The following is a 21,839-nucleotide window of genomic DNA, read 5'->3' as shown; positions in this document are numbered from 1 at the left end:
CACCCCTGGGGAGAAGTGCTGGTACCCTACCTTCTTAATGAAGTGCAGCTACTCAGAACCTGCTGCTTTAAGGTTCAGTTTATAACGGGAAACCAAGCGACAAGGCTTAGGTTGGTCAGCCCCTGGGCGGGCTGACAGAATCACTTGGGATATGGAATCTATCTATCTATCTATCTATTTTTTCTCCCCTTGTACTAAATATTTGCAGTTTCTAAAATGAGATTTTCCCACCTGCAATCTGTCAGTCGTCTGTTTACCTTTAGACCATTTGCAATTAGCAGACACTATTTTGCATACATCAATGGGCTTTGGTACCCACCAGATTCTTTTATGTATATGAAATGGAATACAGTTTCTGACAGAATATTCCAGTGCATTCTCGGAGTTGAAGTCTCAATTTACAATGGATTGATATGGATTGCAGCACACAAGTGGCAGGTAGCCCCAGTTATTTGCCACCTCAAACCAGAAAAGGGTTAACATCCAGCAGCAGTTTGTATTCTGAGACCTGTAGTTTAAAGTTTGCATGGTTAGTTTACGCCTACACATCCCAGCATACATAGGTTTTGTAACAGCACTGCCAGGACCTCCTCGTAGTGAAGTCACCTGGTAGCTAGGTTGCGTTTGCCAGCTTCCATAAAAATTTCTTCTAAATGGTCCCATATTAAGATTATTTAAACTCGTTTTTACCCAACAGTGCTTAGCATGATGGAGCCTTTTAGCTAATACTTGGCTGATAAAAGCGAAAGTCCCAGAGATGCATAATCCTTTGACCCATGTTATACAAAGTTCCTGACAGGATATGACGCATCTTGAACCTCATTGTGCATCAGTGGTACAATGGAACAGGACTCCAAACAGACCAATCTTCACATAGCCACATTAACAGACCACCACGGCTGCAATGATCGAGAACTAGAAGTAAAAATATGCGGAAATATCGCCCAGGCCCACGAAAGCGCTACAACTCTTCTGCGAGCAATGGTATTTCTCCTGGCCACATACACATCTGCATAAAAATAAGCGCTTTGAAAGATCCCCGAGTATTTTCATCCCACTCAAAGCCCTGGTCTACAGGCACGGTCAGGTTCTTGGCGCACATAACCTTGACTGCAGCGCACAGAGACCTTACTTTGCCGCACACAGAGGAAAATAATTAGAGGGAACATTGCACGTGAGGGGTGTACGTGAGGTGCGTCTCTGAGGGGCGTTTCAACTGAAATTGTGATTTTGTATTAGGGACAGCACCCCTGGGTGGAGTTAGAGCAGATGGCCTGAGGAACCTAAGAGAGCGGATGGGTAGGCAGATAGAGCATAACTGCGGTGCACAGATTTACAACAAAGACTAAGGGAAAGTGAGTGATCTTCTTTGGAAGTCACCACGGCTGACACCTTTTTAAGTTAAGATCTTGCTAAGTAGGGATGTCACTTAGTCTAGTGTAGGGACAGTCTAATTTGGATTTTTCTGCCTTTTTGTAAATGTCGCACAAGTTACAACTTGTGTCTATCCTTGCAAACTTGTTGATATTTGAATTAGTTTTGGTGATATTCTTTTGTCGCCTAAGATCATTTAGAGAATTCATGTTTGTATTAGTGCCAGTGTACCTTTTGAACCTTATACTGAGATGTTTGTATCTCCAGTTATCTTTGGCTTTATAATAAAACTTTAAACTTATTCGCAGTGAGTGGTTCTTCAGAGTGGTGTAAAGTCTTAAACTGATTAACCTAGTAGTGGATTGCTTTTTACTCTAGGACAGGTAACAAAGGTTCAGTCGACCTGAGTTGGGATCTAGATCTATAGTGATCTGATAAGAGATCAAAAATCCCACCTTACCACTCACCTTTGGGCTGGCTTCCCTCCCAAATTAATTTCTTTTATCTCATTACTATATTCAAACCCCCAAGCTTCCATTTTTGTTAATGGTATGACCTCAGACTATTTCTCTCTCCACATAGGTGTTAGTCAGGGCTGCCCATTATCCCCTTTACTATTTGTTTTAGCCTTGGAACCCTTTCTTACAAAAATTCGTCAAGATGATATAATATCTTATCTGGTTTTCACTTTGGCTCTCGTCAGGTTAAACTTTCGGTATACGCTGATGACATCCTTCTTTACTGCCTCGACCCTCTCTCCTCTCTTCCTTCTTTTCTTCAGCAAGTTTCTTCCTTTTCTGCTGTATCTGGTTACTGCCTAAACGCGGATAAATGTGAAATCCTCCCTTTGAATCCTCTTTGTCAGAAACATATTTTTTCCCAATCTGGCTTCTCTTGGCAACCGACTAAGATTAAATATCTAGGTGTTTGGTTTGCTCCTCTCTTATCCGATACTCTCAAATTTAATTTTGATTGTATTTCTAAGAAAATGGAAGCAGCTATTACACGTTGGCACCCACTCTTTCTGTCCTAGTGGGGTCGTCTCAATTCTATAAAAATTATGCTTTCTCCTCTTCTTCTTTATACTATTTCTATGATTCCACTGCGCATTCAGGTTTCTTATTTTAAACAAATTCACTCTTTATTGTTAAAATTCCTATGGAACGGTAAACGTCCTTGTGTAGCTCTTGCCTCTTTACGAAGGGATAAGGCTCAGGCTGGTGTCCGTTTTCACGACTTTAGAGAATATCATCGAGCTTTTTCTCTCAAACAATCAATTTGCTTGCTTTCCTCTGATCTTCCTTTTCATCCTCCCATCTGGTTAAACATGGAATCCTCCTTTATTTCTCCTTTCAATTTTCATGAAATTGTATCCTTTACGTCCAACCTAACTCGACTTCATACTCCCATCATCTCTCATTCTCATAAACTTCTTCTTCCTTTCTTATCTTCATCTTATCCTTCCCTTATATCCACTCATGAACAACCTATCTGGTATAACTCGCAAATTAAGATTCGTAACCGTGTCTTTTATTGGAAAACCTGGCACTCTTGTGGCTTACGCTGGATCTCTCAACTTCTTTCTGACAATACGCCTCTTTCCTTCTCAGAACTTCAATCTTCATTCTCCTTACCTCCTAGGGCTCGCTTACAATATGATTTGCTTTATCCTGCCCTCACTCTTTACCTCCAATCATTACCACCTTCCAACGACATTCCTCCAGCTCACAAATCTACTTCTTCACTATTGAACTCATCTCCCTCTGCGTCTTCCCTTTATAACTCATTTCGATATACCATTGATAGATTAAAAACCAAAATTGAACTCGCATGGGAATCTGATTTCTCTCAAGACTGGTAGGTTCTTCTATGGGACAGAATTTGGGCTAAACTTCTTAAGAACTCTAGAGCTGCTCAACCCACCCAAACTCTTTTTTTTATTTACAATAGAATTTTATTTACTCCACTTGCTTCATCACATTTTTCACCAGACACTCCTCCTACTTGTTGGTCTTGTCCCTGTCCTTCTGCGGACTTAAAGCACATGTTGTTTGACTGCCCCCATGTTTCCAAGTTTTAGCACTCAGTTTGGACTCAAATACAAAGAATTTTCCAATTTCTGGTCCCCTTTTCCCCCTCTCCTATTTTTCTAGGTTCTCTTTCCCCTGATCTCCCTCAATCTCAACATCACTACTTACTCCTTGACCTTTTGATAGCTGTTGCTTTTCACACTATTACGTCCAATTGGAAACAAGCTGCACATATTACCCATCACTCCTGGTGAAATTCAGTCTGTTTTCATCATCGTTTAGACACTAACTATGTCTCCCCCATCTCCTTGGCAATTAAACCAGACATCATTTGGCTTCCTTTGGTCAATTATCTCTCCTCCTCTGCTCCCGCAATCACCTCCCTGGCTCCTGATTCAGTTGAGGTACACAAACCACCTTGATTTCCGTATTGCCTTTTTCTTCAATTTTATTGTACAATGTTATTCTAATATGTATCTGCTTTTTACCTCTTTTTAATTTGTTTAGAAAAGTTATCATGCTTGCTACACATGCCTTTTATGCGACTTTCGTATGTTGATTATTTCTCTTTTGTATATTTCATATTTGCTATTGTCCTCCCCTTATGATGTATATTATTGCCTTATCCATTTTACTGTTTTTTCCCTTTCCCCTCTATGACCTTTTATTTCTTCAATAAAATCAAACTTAAAAAAAAAATAATGGGTAGTGCCAGTTTTCAATTTAATAAATATTTTTTTTAAATGTTCAAGAAACAAACAACATCTTTTAAGAATAAAGTCACGTAAAATATGCATTAGCGATAATCCTGATTTACAACACGAAATTCTTGCTCAGTTTACCTACCTCAAGGCATAGATTTATTTATTTTATTTATTTTTAGAGTTTTCTATAGCGCAAACTTGAACCGATTAGGTTATCAGAGCGCTTTACATAACACCAGTTCCGTTACATGTTATCACAGCAGTTTACATAGAATCAGTTACGTTGCACATTTCAGGATCTTGAACCGATTAGGTTATCAAAGCGCTTTACATAAGACAGCATTCGATGTCCAGTGCCCTCCTCCGCCGTGTAGCGGGGGACCACTTCCAGCCCTCCGAAGTCGTCGAGCTGTCGGGACTAGGCTCCTGGAATTTCAGCTGCCCCTTTACAACTAATTTGTTTGAAGTCATGACGGATACACATGGATATACTCTAAAAGTCACATCTACTGTATATACTAGTGATTAGAGTTATCTCTATATACATAGGGAGGGGATAAGACTGGTTTTAAAGTCACATCACCAAGGGAGGGACAGAGAAGGGCAGGAAAGTGAGACAAACCAGAGAGGGAAGCAGATCAGGAGAGACAATAGAGAGGTCACTAGGACAGAGAGGGGGAGGTGAGAGATCGCTAAAAAGGCGGAGTAGAAAGGTAGAAGAAGAAGTGAGTCATAGAGAGAAAATGGCGGGGAACACAGAGGTCCAAGTCTGAAAGTCCAGGAAGAGTGCTGCAAGTCCGGGGGGAGAAAGGCAGTCCAAAGCAACGGTTGGGTGATTACCCTCGTGTGTTAATTATGTCCTTGCTGCAGAGAGAGAAAATCCCTTTAGGTTTGTCCCTGGAAGCGCGTGGTCCGCTGCTCACCTCTGTCCCGATGGTGCTGTACACCCCCAGATATCCAGGATCGGCTCCGTCGGCCGTTTTCAACAATGGACGCCATATTGGAGTCAGGCAATTGTTGCCGATCGGGGGCTACACACAACACACGGCAGCTGGTGATCCAGGAGATCCGGCATGTTGCAGGACCACAGGGCAAAACGGAAGTGGCAGAGGCCCCCAAAGCGGCAGCCGGACGGGAGGCAGGCCCGACAGCCTGAGAGAGGGCCGCAGGATAGGCAGGAGGCTGGGAAGAAGTAGGGGCTGTCTCCCAGAATATTGCTTTGCCTGTTTGCAGAGGCTCTATGCTAACTTCCACCGAGCATGGTTTTCGCCGTACATACAGAACCCTGTTGGATGGCGTGGGCAGCCCGCTGGATGCGCGTTGGTTGCTATGCCAATATTGGTTCACCTCCTATGGCAGCCCACGGTCGCATATTGCTACCACGCACAGGGGGATACGACCGATGTTACTGTCGTCCCGACCTTCCCCGCGCATTGTCCAACATCGCCACATTGACACTGCTCGATCACGTCCCTAATGGCTGCTAACCCTCAGTTCGCTCCACAGCAGCACCGCAATGTCTCTTGTGTCTCTAGCATGCGTGCCTGAGTAAGCCGCCGCCGTACTCCGTGGTTCCTTGTGGGCAAACACACAGTCGATAGTCGCAGGCGCCCCCGAGAAAGGTTTGACCCGGGTGCTGGGCTTGCGGCAGTTGCAGATCATCGTTGTCGCTAGTTTAGTGCAAGAGAGCCACACATTTAATGTCCGTACATTGCCATGGAACTCTTTACTTTTGTGCGTTTCACGCTGGCCGCCATCTTGCGCTCCGTGGAACGCATATCGCAATTTACTCACGGTCCGTTGTCTGTTAGGTCTGCACACGATTTTCCGCGCCACATTATTGGCGGACACCTCTTGTATCCTCCCTGATGGCCAGAGGGCGCAGATATTGCCCATGGGGTGCTCGTTTGGTCTGTTACTTCATAACGCGGTCACCGCCATTTTGGGAGGTCGTCCGAGGTCCGCTCCGTCCACCTCCGTTTTTGCTTATTCAGGCAGTTCCAGACCTCGGAAACACCCGCCGGGAGGTCCCGACATGTTCCGACGACCTATGTAGCAAAGTCCGTCCGTTTTAGGGTCATTGGCAGCCCGCTATCAGTCACAGCAGTCTCCTGTCCGGCGGAGCTGTCTCAGGAGCCACCAACGGGCTAGTTACCCTGGCCTATATTGTTGATACACTGCGTAGGACAGTCGTGCTAAAAATGTGGAGCGAGGCCTTGTTGTTAACATGTAGATTCATAGGTACCTGAGGGGTAATGAATCGCCTGGTTTCTTCTACCGACCAAAAGCATCGAGCTGCACATGCTCCATGAACTCTACCTGCCTGGAAGCCACCACCAACAGTCCTGGGCTACTCTGTGTCGCCTACCTGGCAGAAGCTGACCAAAAAAAAAATAGCACATACACAGAACCATCTCAGCTCCCATAAGCATAATGCAGCAGTGTGGTAAGGCACAAAAGAGGAGTGCGTGCAGAGAACATGAGTTTTACATTTACTCCAGTGAATAGATTAAATACGCATTATGCGACTACTGAGGGAATGAATTAACGAGAAACTGTTTGCAACAAACTTTGTAAATATTTTTTTTCCCTTATGCTAGGTAAGATGCTCTATCAGTATTAACAAGCCATAAATCAGAAACTCCAACTTTTCCATGGCCAGTAAAATATTTACCGACTGCAAATGGCAGAAACTTGCAATACAAGTTGCCACTCCTCCAATAACTGCAGCATCCGCATGCTCGGTGAGAGGAACTGCTGTTTCTACATGCCCCCAGAAAGAGATCTCTCCAGTATTTTAAGGCCCACCTACTGTTGATGCCAGTCTCCAAGTGGCCCACAAAAAGATAGACAACGTTCACATGACCAGTGGCAGGTACTCCAGGTTTCGACATGCCCGGCACCATGTACTCCCAGTTTGAAAGTGTTCATCAAAAGAAATGATATTCTTATTATTCTCAGTAACACTTCCAGTTTCCACATGCTAAATACCAGAGTTACCAGTTACACAGGTCTAAAAAGCTACTACGAGCTTATAATCCCCAGGGACTGGTATTACAGGTTTCACAAGCCTGATAGCACGCATTGTAAGCGGCTGTCCGCCCAGAGACCTATAATAACAGTTTTCACATGTCCAATAATGGTAATGGCCAGCTTCCTCCAGACAACAGGTATTGATGGCTCTAAAAAGGTGGTAATTACCCTATATAGCTTATGTTTCTGTACATTACCGTACTCCGGATGTTAGTTAAAGTGGTCCCCACAGCCCTAAGTATATTCCAACATATGTCTGTCTTTTTACCCAGACTGTTTTATCTAGACTGCCATGATGACATCTAAAATTCAATCATCTCTGTATAATGTCTGCACTGGATTCATTTTGGCTACTTTCTTTTCTTTTTATGACCTCTTATTTGTGCTTATTGTGTATTATTGTATGTTTTGTTAAAAACAACCAATAAAGATTTTTGAAATAAAAAGCTGATAATTGGAGGTATTGCCAGAATATGTTATAGCATCACCAGACACTCGTATATTTGGAAATAAATCACTATTACTACACACTTTTCTCTTGAATAGCCTTTCTTAATACACTGTTGATTCTTTAAAAACATTCTCTTGCCATGACAATTTCCAATCCTTTCAGAAATGTGGTAGGCACAGTAAAATAAGCCATTTCCTATGTCCAAAATCACGCCACATCTCCTTTTACCAAAAAGAAACTACTTTGAATACAGTTATATCAAGAATCTGAATATCTTTGCCTGTTACAATGTCATTGTCCAACACATGCACCATGAACCCCTGAATGCACCAGGGTAGTGATGTCACAGTGCCGTTGATGTTGTGAAGCCTTGTGCAAAGCCAAATCACACAGGAAAATCCTCACGACTATTCTAGTTCAACTGCTACTCTACAAAGCTCCACCTGATCACCTGGGCCTGTCCTACTGTACCAGATGTTCTGGGAGTAAGAAAACTGTTCCTGGTTTCATAGGGTGGAAAGGCCAGACTGAAAAATTGCATGAGGCCCAGGCAGGGGCTGCAGACAAAATCTGAGCTGCTCCTTTCCGGACAACCCATATCACACGGGGGCATGGATGCCTGCCCCCCTCCCCCCCCCCCCCCGAGTAGCTCCTGAGCACCCTACACACTCTTTACACTCTGCTGACTGCCCACGACCCTCAGCAAACCCCCCTAAAGCATGTGCTAAATGGAGGGCAGAGTAGGGCTATCATTGTGACTCTGGGATCCAAGTGCGTATTTATAGCCGGTCAAACTGAGTCCGGATGTCATTCCTCATCCTGAGCAGAATAACTTGGGACAGACGAATTTAGGTGAGGGGACACTACAGAGATTCAAAGATTCATAGAAATTATGGATCGAGCTGCAAACTCCCACATGCATGAAAATGGATAAACCGAGCAGTTACACAACAGCTCCAGGAGTTCCCAGCCCAGAAGAACGTATTGGATCCATCTCAGAGACGGAACTGGAACAGCACCCATTTTGATGGCGCAAATCTCTGAACAGAAATGTATGGCTCGGTGTGGGGCAAATGTTTCTTATTGACTTATCAGGAGCCTTGAACAACATTAACCAGACTATTCTTTTGAAAAAACTGTAGCTCACTGAAGCTAGGATCCTAGCATTCCTCTGGATTCAATCAACTTTGATCAATGGAAATTGACATCAGTTCTGTCGCACTAGCATGCAACCGCCGATAACCATACATTTTCATTGGGAACGGCTGCCTCTCTTCTTGATATATATATAACCTTCGACTTGGATACCTTTTACGGACATTATATACATTTCTTTTTTCTTTAGGCGTCCCCCAATGCCAGTTCCATGTTTCCTTTTCTAGTATGGAACTGTGATTGTATATCGTACTGTTGCACATTGCACACTGTAACTCTCGATATTACACTTCTCTTGTGCTTCTCTTGGTGCTGCTGCTATAAAGCAGTCTGTTACCCGGATGGGTCTAGAAGGCGGCACAAAAATCACAAACAAATAAATATAAAAAAAATGGAATGGACATTTCTTCTGAAAACGGTATAAGGTTTTTAACGTCAGGACAAGCAAGCGACTAGTTTCCTGGACAAGACTGTAACAAGCAAGGACTAACATTTCTGTATGTGAAAATTTCATGCGTTACCGAAGTAACCATTCTTATGCAATCAATTGTAACTCGAGTGCCAGTTTTACCAATAGAAAGTTTTAATAGTAAGTGAGAGAAGGGGTTAGAGAGAGGGAGGGGCACACAGAGAGGGCAAGTGTGAAAGTGAGTGTGAAAGACTGAGTGCATGGGTGTGTGATTTTTTTTACTTTAAGGCAAGGGTATCTGAGTAGGAATTTTCAGTTACAGCAACTGTGTATGGCGCAAACTATTTAATAGTCTCAAAACATCTAATTGTATCGTAGGTGAAATTACGCACAACACACAGTTAGTTTTATGATGTAGAGTAAATGCTTCCAAATCATATTACGAACACAAATTTAAACCGAAGGTTTACCTGTTTTGAGCTGTCAACATTTCCCTTTGTGGGTGAGGCCCGCTGTACTCAACTCTGCTCAAACCATGTTGCGACAGAGCCCCCTCGGTGAGAACAATGGAGCCAATGCCGGAAGGCTAGGAGAAAGAAGATGTGCATTACTAACTGTGCACAAGAGCACATGGGCGATCTGCAGACCATTGCCAACGCATAAGTATAAAGGACTAAATACAGGTCATAACTAGGTCCTGCTCTACAATTACTTAGCAAAAGTATAGAAAATGTGGCACATTTTTTAGATGTAAACTTGAAAAATTATTAATATTTTGGTGCACGACTCTAAATGTTTGCCAGAAGGCAGAGGGGCACAGTAACCGTGTATAACAAGATGAAACGTGATTCTTTAATTAATATATATGTATAGATATATATAGATATATAGATATATATAGATATATATAGATATAAAATATAGTTGGCGGATATTGCACTGGGTCAATCCAATCCTTCTAGATTGGCAATCAAATTCCATAGATATAAGTCGGACTTCAGTTGACAGGGTCACACACCATTCTCGCAATTAATCCCTGCTCCACAGCTGGTGGTCAAGTTCCATGTTCTAATGGGCTGAAACATCTGAGCACTGCCTTCACTTACTTATTCACGTTACCGTTAGTTACTGGACAGGCACGCCTATACTCTTTCTTCCTACAGGATTTAAAGATCTGCAAAATATTTATCCTTCTCCTTCTTTAGCCATGTTCAATTAGTACTTAAAGGGTCATTTCTTGGCACTCACTGCCAAACATGAAAGCTTGTTGCCAACTCTTTTGTTTGTGCACATAACTTGCTTCAACATTTTGTACCTCATCTTACGCTGCATGCAGCGCACTGGACAGAAGCAATACCCAAAACTTCATACGTAAATAAATACTAGAGAGTATCCCCCTATCTTTAGTTTTCAGTGGATCATTCTTCTGTTGTCCTACTTGGTTGCTGTCAATCCTGGGCCACCCCATGTGCAAGGAGGGTGAGGACATGTATACAGTGCATAATCAGAATCCTTAATAGCACTGCATTCCATGTAGTAGAGACCCAACAAGGAACCATAATAAGCGACTTTGTCGGCACCATTCAATCTCCCTCGCTATAACTAATTCTCCTTGCACTGCTGCGGCATGTGCGTGCTTTCAATGCTTGGAATTACAAGGAAGCTTGCGCAGCGGCTGGTTGGCTGCCATCTCTTGCGCTGTCTTCATGGAAACGTTCTGTAGTTTAGAGAGACCAAAGATCACAGTCCCCAATGGCAGCTCCCAGCTTTCTTTCGAACCCCTTCTCCAACCTGGGCAAATTGGTGCATAAAATTTGATCCTTCCCAAAGCACAATTTGCCTACTAAGTAAGCAGCATTTTAACCTTTTAACGGCTGCAGCCAACCACCCAGGGAACATGCCTAAATGTAAGATGTTGGGAATGAGCAAGAGAAGGACGGGGACTCCAGGTCAGAATAATCATCAAGAGACAGACCATAGTACAACAAGCATTGGCAAAGTTTTTTGCGGTAAGGCATTGGCTACCAACATTTTAGCTGTGTCAATGCTCTATTTTTTGTAAGGATTTCTGCAAAACTTCATTGATGAGGACAACCGCCCCAAAAAAATTGGCTTAAAATTAAAAAAAAATGGGTTTCAAAAAGCACACATGGCCACAGGAGTAGCTGGGCCGAAGGGAAATGATTTGTGGATGTGCTCTGTGAAAGTGGAGAAGGCTGTATACTGCAGTGTATGAAACAAACATTAGATTGACACAATAAGAGACGAATGGATGAAGAAGGCTGCCTGAAAGGCTATATATATATATATATATAACACATATTATTTTAGGAAAATCTAAAGTTCCAGGCTAACTCCAGAACTAAAAACGTGGTGGTTGGTGGTAGTGTACTGGTTACCTTACAGACTAGCTTCGAACCTAGGCTTCCATACTTAATCAAAATCCTAAACCGGTGAAAATCACTACCTCCCTCTGACCCAGTTCCCTTGCCTGCCAAACCTTGGGATATTCTAGAGGTGGCTCTGATCAGTGTGTACTAGAGAAGAAAATACATTGATCAAAAATCAAAAGAGAGAGGAAAAATAAATAATGAAACACAAATTGGCGAATGAGTTGACATGGCGGGATCTTAATAGAAATAAAAAGCAGACAGTTGTAGTTGGGAAAATCAAGTTCTAATGCAGTCATACGCCACTACTCCAGCCAGAGGTATGAGGGTAGCTTTCTGTAGGGCAGAAAATGAGAAGTGTGCAAATGAAACAGGAAACGATATACTTGTTAAGCAGGCATCTATCAGAGAACACTATTCACTTGGCGATTGACAAAACCCAACGCCAGAATCATCGTCTGCGCTATACAAACCACACCCGTCACCCGTGTTTAATTTATAAAAGCTTTCCCACCTTGCTTACCTCATGATACACTGATGGTTTTGCTAACGAAGGAATTGTAAAAGACAACACCTTGCTTCGTCCTTGTTCATCCACAATTTCCTGTGGTAAGAATGGAGAAAACAACAATTGGCACAAATCCAAACATAGTTTTGGAAAGTCTGATTTATGTTTTACACAAACTACACTGCAAATATATCATAGCTATCAACAATGTTATTTTGAAAACTAATGTGAGCAGCATTCCAAGGGCAAAACCTTTTGTCTGGGCACATACAAAAGTAATGTTTAAACAATGAATAACCACCGAAAGATCAGGTTCCACCAGCTTTTTTACAAACTCACAGCAAAAGGTTTAAAGGTCGAGGGCTAGGTTATAGCCCAGGCCACAAGTCATTTCACCAGTTTAACCAGTATTTAGTTGCAAATCGCACACGGCTAAAGGAAATTGGGGGAAGGGTGAATTCAAAGAATACTACTTCTAAATTACCCAACATAAGCCTTTAACATCTACTCACGAAAGTGTGTCCCAAATAAAAAATGTATGCAGATGTCATTTAAAAGGTCCCAGGAGAGGGGATGGGACAGAGAGGCTTCATACGCTCATGTTAAACCAGAGTTGTTGTGTAGAGTACCACTACACAACTCTGTAGGCAGCATGCATTGTGTGGAGCAGACCACCAATAACTGGGCAGAGGATGACGGGAAAAGTCACATTACAAGATCATCGCATTTAATAGCTTTGTTCTCGACTATGACGTACAATTTAACAAGACAATGGTCTCAATTCAAATGCATCATTTTAAATTTAGAAAGGTTTCCATTATGCACTCCTTCAACAGGATCCAGACTCCACCTGTGCCTTAGGGAGAGTCTTCAATGGAGCTGACACAATGACATCATCTGTTTATACCCCTTCGTTGCCACATAGGTCTCCTCCTGTACGGAGCTTGCGGAGGATACAATCTTAACCTGGCTTCCCCTCTGGAGTTACTGCACTTTGCTCAGTTAACCTTTTTTGACTTACTGCTACTACTGGCAACGGCCCCAGCAGCGTTAGGCCTAGACCTCCGCGGCTCCAGCAACCCGAAACCTCCATCTTCAATGTAACACTTATAAACATCAGGGTGAAGGAATCTACCCTTTCAAACCTATGTGGATAGCTCTTAGCTAACTACAGACTAAAACCAAGCCTGCCCCAAGTTCACCATCATTCCAGATCTCGGTCAGAAGCATCATAATGCAGAGTAATTATCAAAAATGCTATTGGGTTTTAAGCCCTTGTCCTATAATAGTTGTCTACTCGTGGGTGGACTTTAATATGGGGTGTTGGTGCCCTAAATGGAAGTTCACAATGTTAATGCACAACAAACGTAATTTCAAGCAGTGCTAAGGGTAGAGAGCACCACCCCTCTCTCCAAATTGTGTCAAAATCCCCAGCACACACAATATCAATAAACTCAAAGTCGATTTCCATATGTAGTTTGTATCCACTTCTTTATTCTCTTCTTCTCAATTCTTTCTGTTCTCAGCTGACACGTGTTTCGTCATGACTAACGCAACATCTTCAGGGCTAAAAAATTATACACAAAAAGAAATCACCAACACTTCCAAGTTGATCTCTCACATCAAAATGATATTCCTCAATCAATAAGCATCCATACAAATGTGGAAACTCAAATTATTGTCATATATATCCTATAAATCCATGTGAGTTGCCATGCACACCATGCACCCATGTTATGGAATGCAAAGTAATTCAATCCCAAGTGCAGTTAAGACTCCAAATGTGCAAAGGATTTACTCATATCTAAAATGGTCAGATTTAATTGAAAAGAAAGAGTACCTATTGTTACTCTAGTTCAGTATATCTAAAAACAAAAAATGTATGTACTTGTGTAAGAAACAAAATTTACTCCGATGTTCTAAAATACCACCACTTGTATCCAATGTGTAATCTTAATGGCACCTACTTCGATATCAGTGGTAATTCGAAACCGAATGCCCATATCATCTAGTGTTCATCAATAACATCTGCCAAAAATGTCCACAGGCCATATCTGGACCACTAATCCTATGGAATGTGAAACTTTTATTCCATTCCTGTGCTGCACACTCTGATAAATGTTTGGCAATTTGATATCTTATATCACTAGTTTGATGGATCTCATATGTTCTCATATACAAATACACCCAAGAGAGGCTATGGAAGATGAGAGGCACTGTTGGAGGGTGATAATGAGGAAATAATTGAAGAGGCCCAAAAAAGATTGTCGCATCCTGGTGCACTGTGAGGTCCTCATTTACTATGCTTTAAAAACAAACACAATTGAATTTACAATAAAATATGTGTTGTAGATTGTACCATTTTTGCATTTTTTTCCAAATTAGTCTTGGACAGAGAACCCCCCCCCCCCCCCCCCCAACCCTTTTGCAGCGGTCAGACTCGATCGCTATGCACCGTATTGGTGCTGGTCTAACAAAATTTGCCAGGGCTGCTTTGGGTTCCGAGTCCTGCCCAGAGTTAAACGCTTCTGCAAAAAGTGATTTGACGACTTCTGGCGAGTTTGAGGATACCGACGGAATGACCAAGGATAGGAAGGCCATGTGAGTAGTCAGACAAAGCATTGCTTTCATTACTAAAGGTGTTATTTATGATATAGGAAACTTGGCTGACACTTTCTTAGTCATGTCTTTTCAAGTTTCCTGTGACCTCTTTCCTGGCTTTCTGAGAAATATGTGTTTTGGAAGTGTCTTTTCATTTGTCACTGTCTACTAGTGCCAGGTAGTTAAGTGGAGTATGAAGGAGATTGTTTGCTTCGGTTTATTTAGCTGAATTCAGATAGTTCAATAACATTTCTATGAAAACCTACAGTCTTTGAGATTCATTGTCCTCTTCTGAAGCCTATGCTATGCACGGCAGAGCACCTAACCAACCACGAGGAGCGGATGGAAATTCTGACCCTGGACAAAAAGGAATTCTATTGTGTCTGCCAACTCCCAGCTAAAAAATAAGAATTGGCTTACAATAATTTATTCATGAAAAAACTTCACGTCATATGCTTCACTAATCCACCCTCTCACCTTTGTCTTGTTTATTTTGTGAATGCACAGCGCAGCACAAAAGACTGAAAGCACGAAGACCGTACCCACTTTGACCTCTGCCAAGAGAAGGATTGAGGAGCACATCAACATCAAACAGCATACATATAACTGTATGAAGGCCAATCACACCTGGGCTAATGGATCCAATGCAGTTCTCATAATACTGTGATGCAAGCATGATAAGTAGGTTACATTCCCTTGCTCACAGGCCAGGGATAAACCCCACGCAAAGACAAATGTAAGAATCCTCGGCTTGTTTCTGAATCAGACATTCTTCTACCCACAAAATAAAAGAACAGAGTGCTTCCAAAGTGCCTCTTTCTTCTGCAGTCCAACAAGCAGGTGACTTTGATGATCATCATGTACCCAGATTAACGCAGCATAATTCATGCCCAGACTGTGTCCTAATATTGTCCGGGTGGAGTACAAAGAGAATATTTTAAGTATTCGCACAAAGTGCTCATGAATAGGGGTGTGTGTGAAGATGCTAAGCCAAATGGCTCGCAAGCATAATTGGGTTATATAACTAATAGCAGTCACACGCTACCCGTCATTTAAAAACATGAGGGTACAGTCAGGATATTTGGGAGCTGGTGCCGCCCAGCAGCCATCCTTCCCGTCTGCTGCTCTGTGTGCTCCGCCCCCATTTATGAAATTTCAACAAACCTGCTGACAGCGATTCTCACCGCCAGCCCTCCAGGCTGGCAGAGTGTTTCTAGGTCTTGTAATGGACACTGGGAGGGTGTACACCCACAACCTTGCTGGCCCACCCCCAGCCTATTCCCTGTTGCTGCTGCTGTCTCAAGTTCCTACTGGTGTTGGTGGGAGACTACCCCTGTGTGCAGTGCCATTTCCAGGTCCATGATGACCTTCGGGGAAACTTCAACATGAAACACCTTCATTTCAGGTGTTGGCAAGTGCACATGAGCAGTTGTATTTCCCTTTGCTTATGGGTTACCACCTCTTTTAAGCTGAAGGTAAAGTATTACTGTTCGCTACCGAAATTCAGTTGCAAAACCGTATTAAATCTCTTTTCGGTATTTGGAAGCGATGCCCAACCCACACCCCTTCCAAATACTGAATCGCAAATGCAAATTGCGACTCAGTAACAAGTTACTGAATGGCAAATAAACGCAACAAACATTTACACCTGGGTTTGTGTTCTAGTTTATGACTTAAAACTGGACTTTGGTTGCTTTTCCTCCTATTTCTTTTCAGGTAAGTTAATAACCCAACCAGGCATGTCTAAAGATAAAAAAGAAACAAACTGAAAGGTAAACGATTTACATCGGAAATAAAATTACTGACTTACGGTCAATTTTAGAGGTATTGTGTAAAACTGAATCATAAGGTGAGCTGGTTATAGTATGGTTAGGTTATGGTGTCTCTAGTGAACTCATTGAAATTATATATATATATATATATATATATATATATATATATATATATATATATACACACACACACATATATATACATATATTTTTATTTTTCTCACAAAGGACCAACGCGTAAGGCAACAGTTAATCTACCCGAGGGAGGTTTGAGCCACTGCACAATAGAAGTTTGGAAGTTGTGTGATCTCCGAAGCGTTGGTCCTTTGTGAGAAAACATATATATATATATTTTATATAGTGCCCTCAAACTGAACTGGTCAGGATTTACGAGCTGGAAGAAGGCAGCAAAGCCGAAACGCGTCCTCGAAAAATAAATCCCTTTGAACTTATCCCGCGAGTGCTGTGTGTTTCTTCAAGCACGCGAGCTGTCAATGTTATGCATGGACCCACCTCCATGAAAACAGCACCTGTCCAGAAGAGTGCCGCGTCCTGGTGGAAAACGGAGCGAAGTACCTTGACTACTAACGCATGGCAACACCAGAGAGGCATTGTGGTCATTGGAGTCAGGGATGTGGATGTCACCGCCCCCTGGTCCGTGAATGCGCGAAGCCCTCTGGCAGGACGAGGGATGTTCACCAGTCACATCGAGGGAAAACTTTGCACAAATTGGGAGCAGTGAACAGGAGTTTTTTCACCTACGAGTAAGCACAATCAGTAATGGGATGCAACATGAACTTACCCAATCCTGCTTCAGAGCTGCGTGCGTCCAATGGAATTCCATTCTGCTATTTAAAAGTGCCCTCAAACTGAACTGAAAAAGAATGGGTTTCTAACCAATGACGCAAATAAATTCACGTGTCAAATGGGCGTCTTCCTAATTTCCGTGCCTCCATGACAGCCTGTGACCAAGGAGCACAAGGGCTCCGAAACGCGGAAGGCAACAGTTAATCTACCCGAGGGAGGTTTGAGCCACTGCACAATAGAAGTTTGGAAGTTGTGTGATCTCCGAAGCGTTGGTCCTTTGTGAGAAAACATATATATATATATTTTATATAGTGCCCTCAAACTGAACTGGTCAGGATTTACGAGCTGGAAGAAGGCAGCAAAGCCGAAACGCGTCCTCGAAAAATAAATCCCTTTGAACTTATCCCGCGAGTGCTGTGTGTTTCTTCAAGCACGCGAGCTGTCTATATATATATATATATATATATATATATATATTATTTAGCAGGTCTGAGTTAGTTGGGGCTTTAATCGTGTGGTATTTTGCTGACTGAACATGTGAACTGCCCCCAAACCAGTGCAACAGCGGAAAAATTGTGTTTCCAGACTGCAGTCATTTTTCTCATGATGGTTTTGCCAGCATAACTAAGAACCACTCAACTACTTGTTGTTATAATAAGTCCTCAAGCTTCATCCAATAGCAACTGTATCTCAACTGACCATGAAGAAACTAGAAAGGAATCATGTTGGTTGGCTTTAGTTTATCCTCATTCCAGTTTGTGAGTTTTTAACGGTCATGTGGATCTTAATTCATTTAAAAGTTTTCTGAGTGAAACATAAGGTGTGTGGTCCCTCTCAAGCACCTCTCTCACAATAAGGAGCTAAAGAGTGAAAAATTAGCAGGTCGCCCTCCACTCAACTCAAATCGAGTTTTATTCGATCAAATACATATAATCATAAAAGCAAGCATCAAAATCTATACAAAAGACAAATCATAATATATAAAAATACAGATCTCACGAGAATTATAAAACTGTATATTTTAAATGTTTTATACAAAACAAGTTTAAAAGGGGAAAAGCCCATCAAGGATTAAAGCACATGATTTTCCTCAGCCACACAGCTTTCTTCAAAAAGCTAGAAACCCTCCAAGCCACAAGTTCATTCTTAAAATATTGAATCAAGGAGGACTGGATGACATTGTCTTAGGCCGAAGGAGCTTAAAATAGGAAGTATCCAGAATTTCCTTAATTCATTAAAAAATGTACAAAAAAAGAATAAGTGAATGGTAGACTGTTCTGATGTCAAATCACACATACACCAGGGAGTTCTCTTGAACAGTCATTCATTAGCGGAATAGTCAAGATTCTGTGGACTATTCCTAATCGGAATCTGATTTAATAGCATTCTGTCATGGTCTTTAGAGACAAAATTTAAGTAGGGTTCCATATCGAAGGTTGTAAGCCTTAGCTGATGGTAGATGACTGTGGGTTTTGGGGCTTCAACCACTAATCTCACAACTCCCAATATATCCAAACAATCTTTCTTCAAGGGTTTCCTTAACATTTGGGTCATTGAGTTCGGTTTAAAATAATACTCCGGATGACCAAGATCTTTGGCAAACTGGAATATGTACTTAAGCCAAGGAATTTTCAATGCTCAAACTAGCTTCATGCAATCGTACAGGATCTCACGATTTAATTGGGTCTGTTCACTAGACCAAATCCTGTGCCAAAGGAGTAAGGGCTCGAGTTTAATAAGATCCATAATATATGAAAGACCCAACTCCTCATGGCAAACGAAAGAGGACGTACCAGGTGGAACACCAAAAATAAAACGAAGGAAGAGATTTTCTACTGTTTGCAGGGATGCGGGATTAGAGATGCCCCAAACTCCAGCCCCATATACCACAGCCGATACACACTGAGCCTTATATATATGTAGATGCTCCCTGGGTGGTTTCCTCCTTAGTCTTTTAGTAAAGGTGATCAAGGCGCTAATGGGTCTTTTAAAGGACAGTTTTTTCTGGGCGATTGCTTGACTCCAAGTATCGTAGCTAAAGAGGACACCAAGATATGAAGAGGTCCTTGTGTTAGCTATCTAGTGGAGAAGTGTGGAGAAGTGTGGCTCAGGTGTTAGAGGCGGCAGACCCGGAAGCTGAGATCGGCCCTGGACCAGGGTTCAATTCCCCGCCTCGGCGGGTCTTGGGCTCAAAAATTCCACGAACTCGATAATTCTCGCTCCGGTGCCTTCTCAACTCACGGGTTCACACTCTGCGACTATGGGCAATAGCTTGCTTAATCTCCACAACGGCCCCTCGCGGCGGGATGCCTGGCTTTCACCTTGTGGATACCCTGCCGGGGTTATCTCACAGGGGAATACCAGGACGGGTTCCCTAAGCAAGCGCCGGGAAACCCTTTGTGGGTAGCTGTGCGCTATATAAGCTCAAATACATTTACATTTACATTTTACATCTCACTTCCCTCCAGAAAAATGTCTCAGCCAGTAGTGCTCCGAGACCCAGATACACAATTCATTGTGAAAGTCTTAGAGAGGTTTATTTTTAATCTAAGGTCACCCATAGAAGTGCTAGAACTGGTCAGGGCTTTTTGTAGGCCATTGCCTGTGCACTCTGACGACTGCGTCGTCGGCGTAGAGGAGAGCAGGAATTCCTCTCCCTCCAACTTGCGGAAAGTCTGAGCCCCCCTTAAGAAGTGACTCGACCATACCATTTAAATATAGGTTAAAAAGAAAGGGGGCCAGCACGCAGCCCTGGCGCACCCCTATTATCACAGGAAATCCCGAAGTGCATTGCCCCTTCGTCCCATATCTAACACTAGCTGAAGCTCTCTCATAAAAATGGTGCAGGAAGGCAATTAGGCCATGGTCCACCCCAAGATCGACAATGGTCTCCCATAGCCTCACATGGACAACAGAGTCAAATGCTGCAGTCAAGTCGACGAAAACTAAATATAGTTTCCCATTTTTTGCTCGAGTGTACTTCCCAACTAGCATAGCCAGATTGAGACTTTGTTCCAGGGTGCCCAGGCCCTCCCGGAACCCATACTGCAGTTCAGATAAAACCTTAGATTCAGTTGCCCAGTCCTGCAAGCATTGGAGGATGACTCGGCCAACCACCTTTACCATGGAGTCAAGAAAGGAGATCGGCCTGTAACAAACAGGATCTTGATGATCTCCCTTCTTGAAAATTGGCACAATGATTCATTCAGACCAGGTCTTAGGGACGGTGGAGCTGTCACTAGCATTGATCAGCGGAGTTAAAAGAGGGGCCCATAACATTACATTTGACTTGAACAGATCTACTGGAACCCCATCGGGACCAGGGGCCTTGCCCCCCTTACTGCGCTCAAGGGCTAACATAGTTTCATCCAGAGTGACATGGACGTTGCCCTTGTATGTGGACCGGGACTGCGGAAGTGGATACTCATTAAAAGAAGGACCATTATACAAGGTGGAGTAATCAGTTATCCAGTCCTTTTCTAAAATGGCCAATTCAATGGTAGGTCTCCCCTCCCCTTTCAGGGGTGGAGTTCTTAGAATTTTCCAAAAGGCCGGGGAGTCCTTTTTTTGTGTCGCCTCATAACTTCCCCCCATGCTTCTTCCCTCAGTGATCTCTTTCTATCTGCTATTGCTTTCCTATAAGTGGCTCTTGCCCTCTTTACCTCCTGTTGTAGTCTAGGTTGTTTATGGAGTTCCAGTTTAAGACTGGAGTACACTTTAGAACAAGCGCTTTCAAACCAACCGGTTGTTTTAGGGGAGGAACCGCATTGGACAGACAATAGATTTTTGACCTCCTTAGTTATCTCGTTAAAGGAGGAGGTAATTTCTTCCGGAAGGGAGGGCTCACTGAGGCAGATATCAAAAGCAGTTTTATGGGTAAAGATTAGCCGCTTAGTCAGAACCTCAGGTTCAACATTCGACCAGCGAATAGCATATCCATTGGTTCTATTCAATTCCAGTGTGCTCGCCATACTCTTGACAGTTTTATTCCTCACAGGCCCAAAAGCTTACAAATGGAACTTAAGGCAAAGCGGGTAGTGGTCACTCAGAGCCACGGTCCCTATATCAAAAGATAGCAGGCTAGGGGCAAATGTCAGTAAAACCCGAATGAAATCTATAATAGAAGTTAATCCTCTTCCATTAAAAGTAGCAGACATGGGAACGGGACATGGAACTAAGTCATTGGCGAAACCCAAATCATAATGAGACATAAGATCATTAAGTTGGTCGCCCAGCTTAGAATCTGCAAAATGACAATTGGAGACCCCCTGGTCCATCGGGTACCCACAGATTTTGCGACTCAATGGTCTACATATTGGCAATTAAAATCCCCCAGCCATAAAATAGTAGAATCCGCAGTAGTCAAGGTACAAATAGCGTCCAGGGTCTCGTCAATGCAAGAGAACTCAGCCCCCAAGTTCTCTGCAGAAACGTTATTATAAAAATTCACCATAAGAATTATTTTTGTGCTTGTTGCTGAGAATTGAACAATCTGATGATGGCAATCCCACCTTTGGTTGTAATCTTGTCTAGACATAATGAGTTCGATACATACATACACAGTCCTCCCATGGGCCGACCTCCTAGGCCTCTTAAGGCCAGAGT

General features: G+C 42.7%; 1 protein-coding gene across 2 annotated transcripts in view; it reads right to left on the bottom strand.

Moving 5' to 3' along the window:
• HYCC1 (hyccin PI4KA lipid kinase complex subunit 1) overlaps nt 1-21,839 on the bottom strand; it is a 421,923-nt gene that overhangs the window by 204,237 nt on the left and 195,847 nt on the right. For both annotated transcript variants that reach the window (XM_086941769.1, XM_086941768.1), the window contains exons 5-6: nt 12,070-12,150; nt 9,627-9,742 (exon numbers count right to left, since the gene is read on the bottom strand). In XM_086941769.1, coding sequence (XP_086797895.1) covers nt 9,627-9,742; nt 12,070-12,150 — 197 coding nt within the window. The remainder of the gene's footprint in view (nt 1-9,626; nt 9,743-12,069; nt 12,151-21,839) is intronic.

The sequence above is a fragment of the Lissotriton vulgaris genome, chromosome 10 (genome assembly GCF_964263255.1).
Source record: "Lissotriton vulgaris chromosome 10, aLisVul1.2, whole genome shotgun sequence".
NCBI classification, from domain to species: domain Eukaryota; kingdom Metazoa; phylum Chordata; class Amphibia; order Caudata; family Salamandridae; genus Lissotriton; species Lissotriton vulgaris.
The sequence above is the reverse complement of the archived record's forward strand: the minus strand, read 5'-3'. Positions and strand labels throughout refer to the sequence as shown.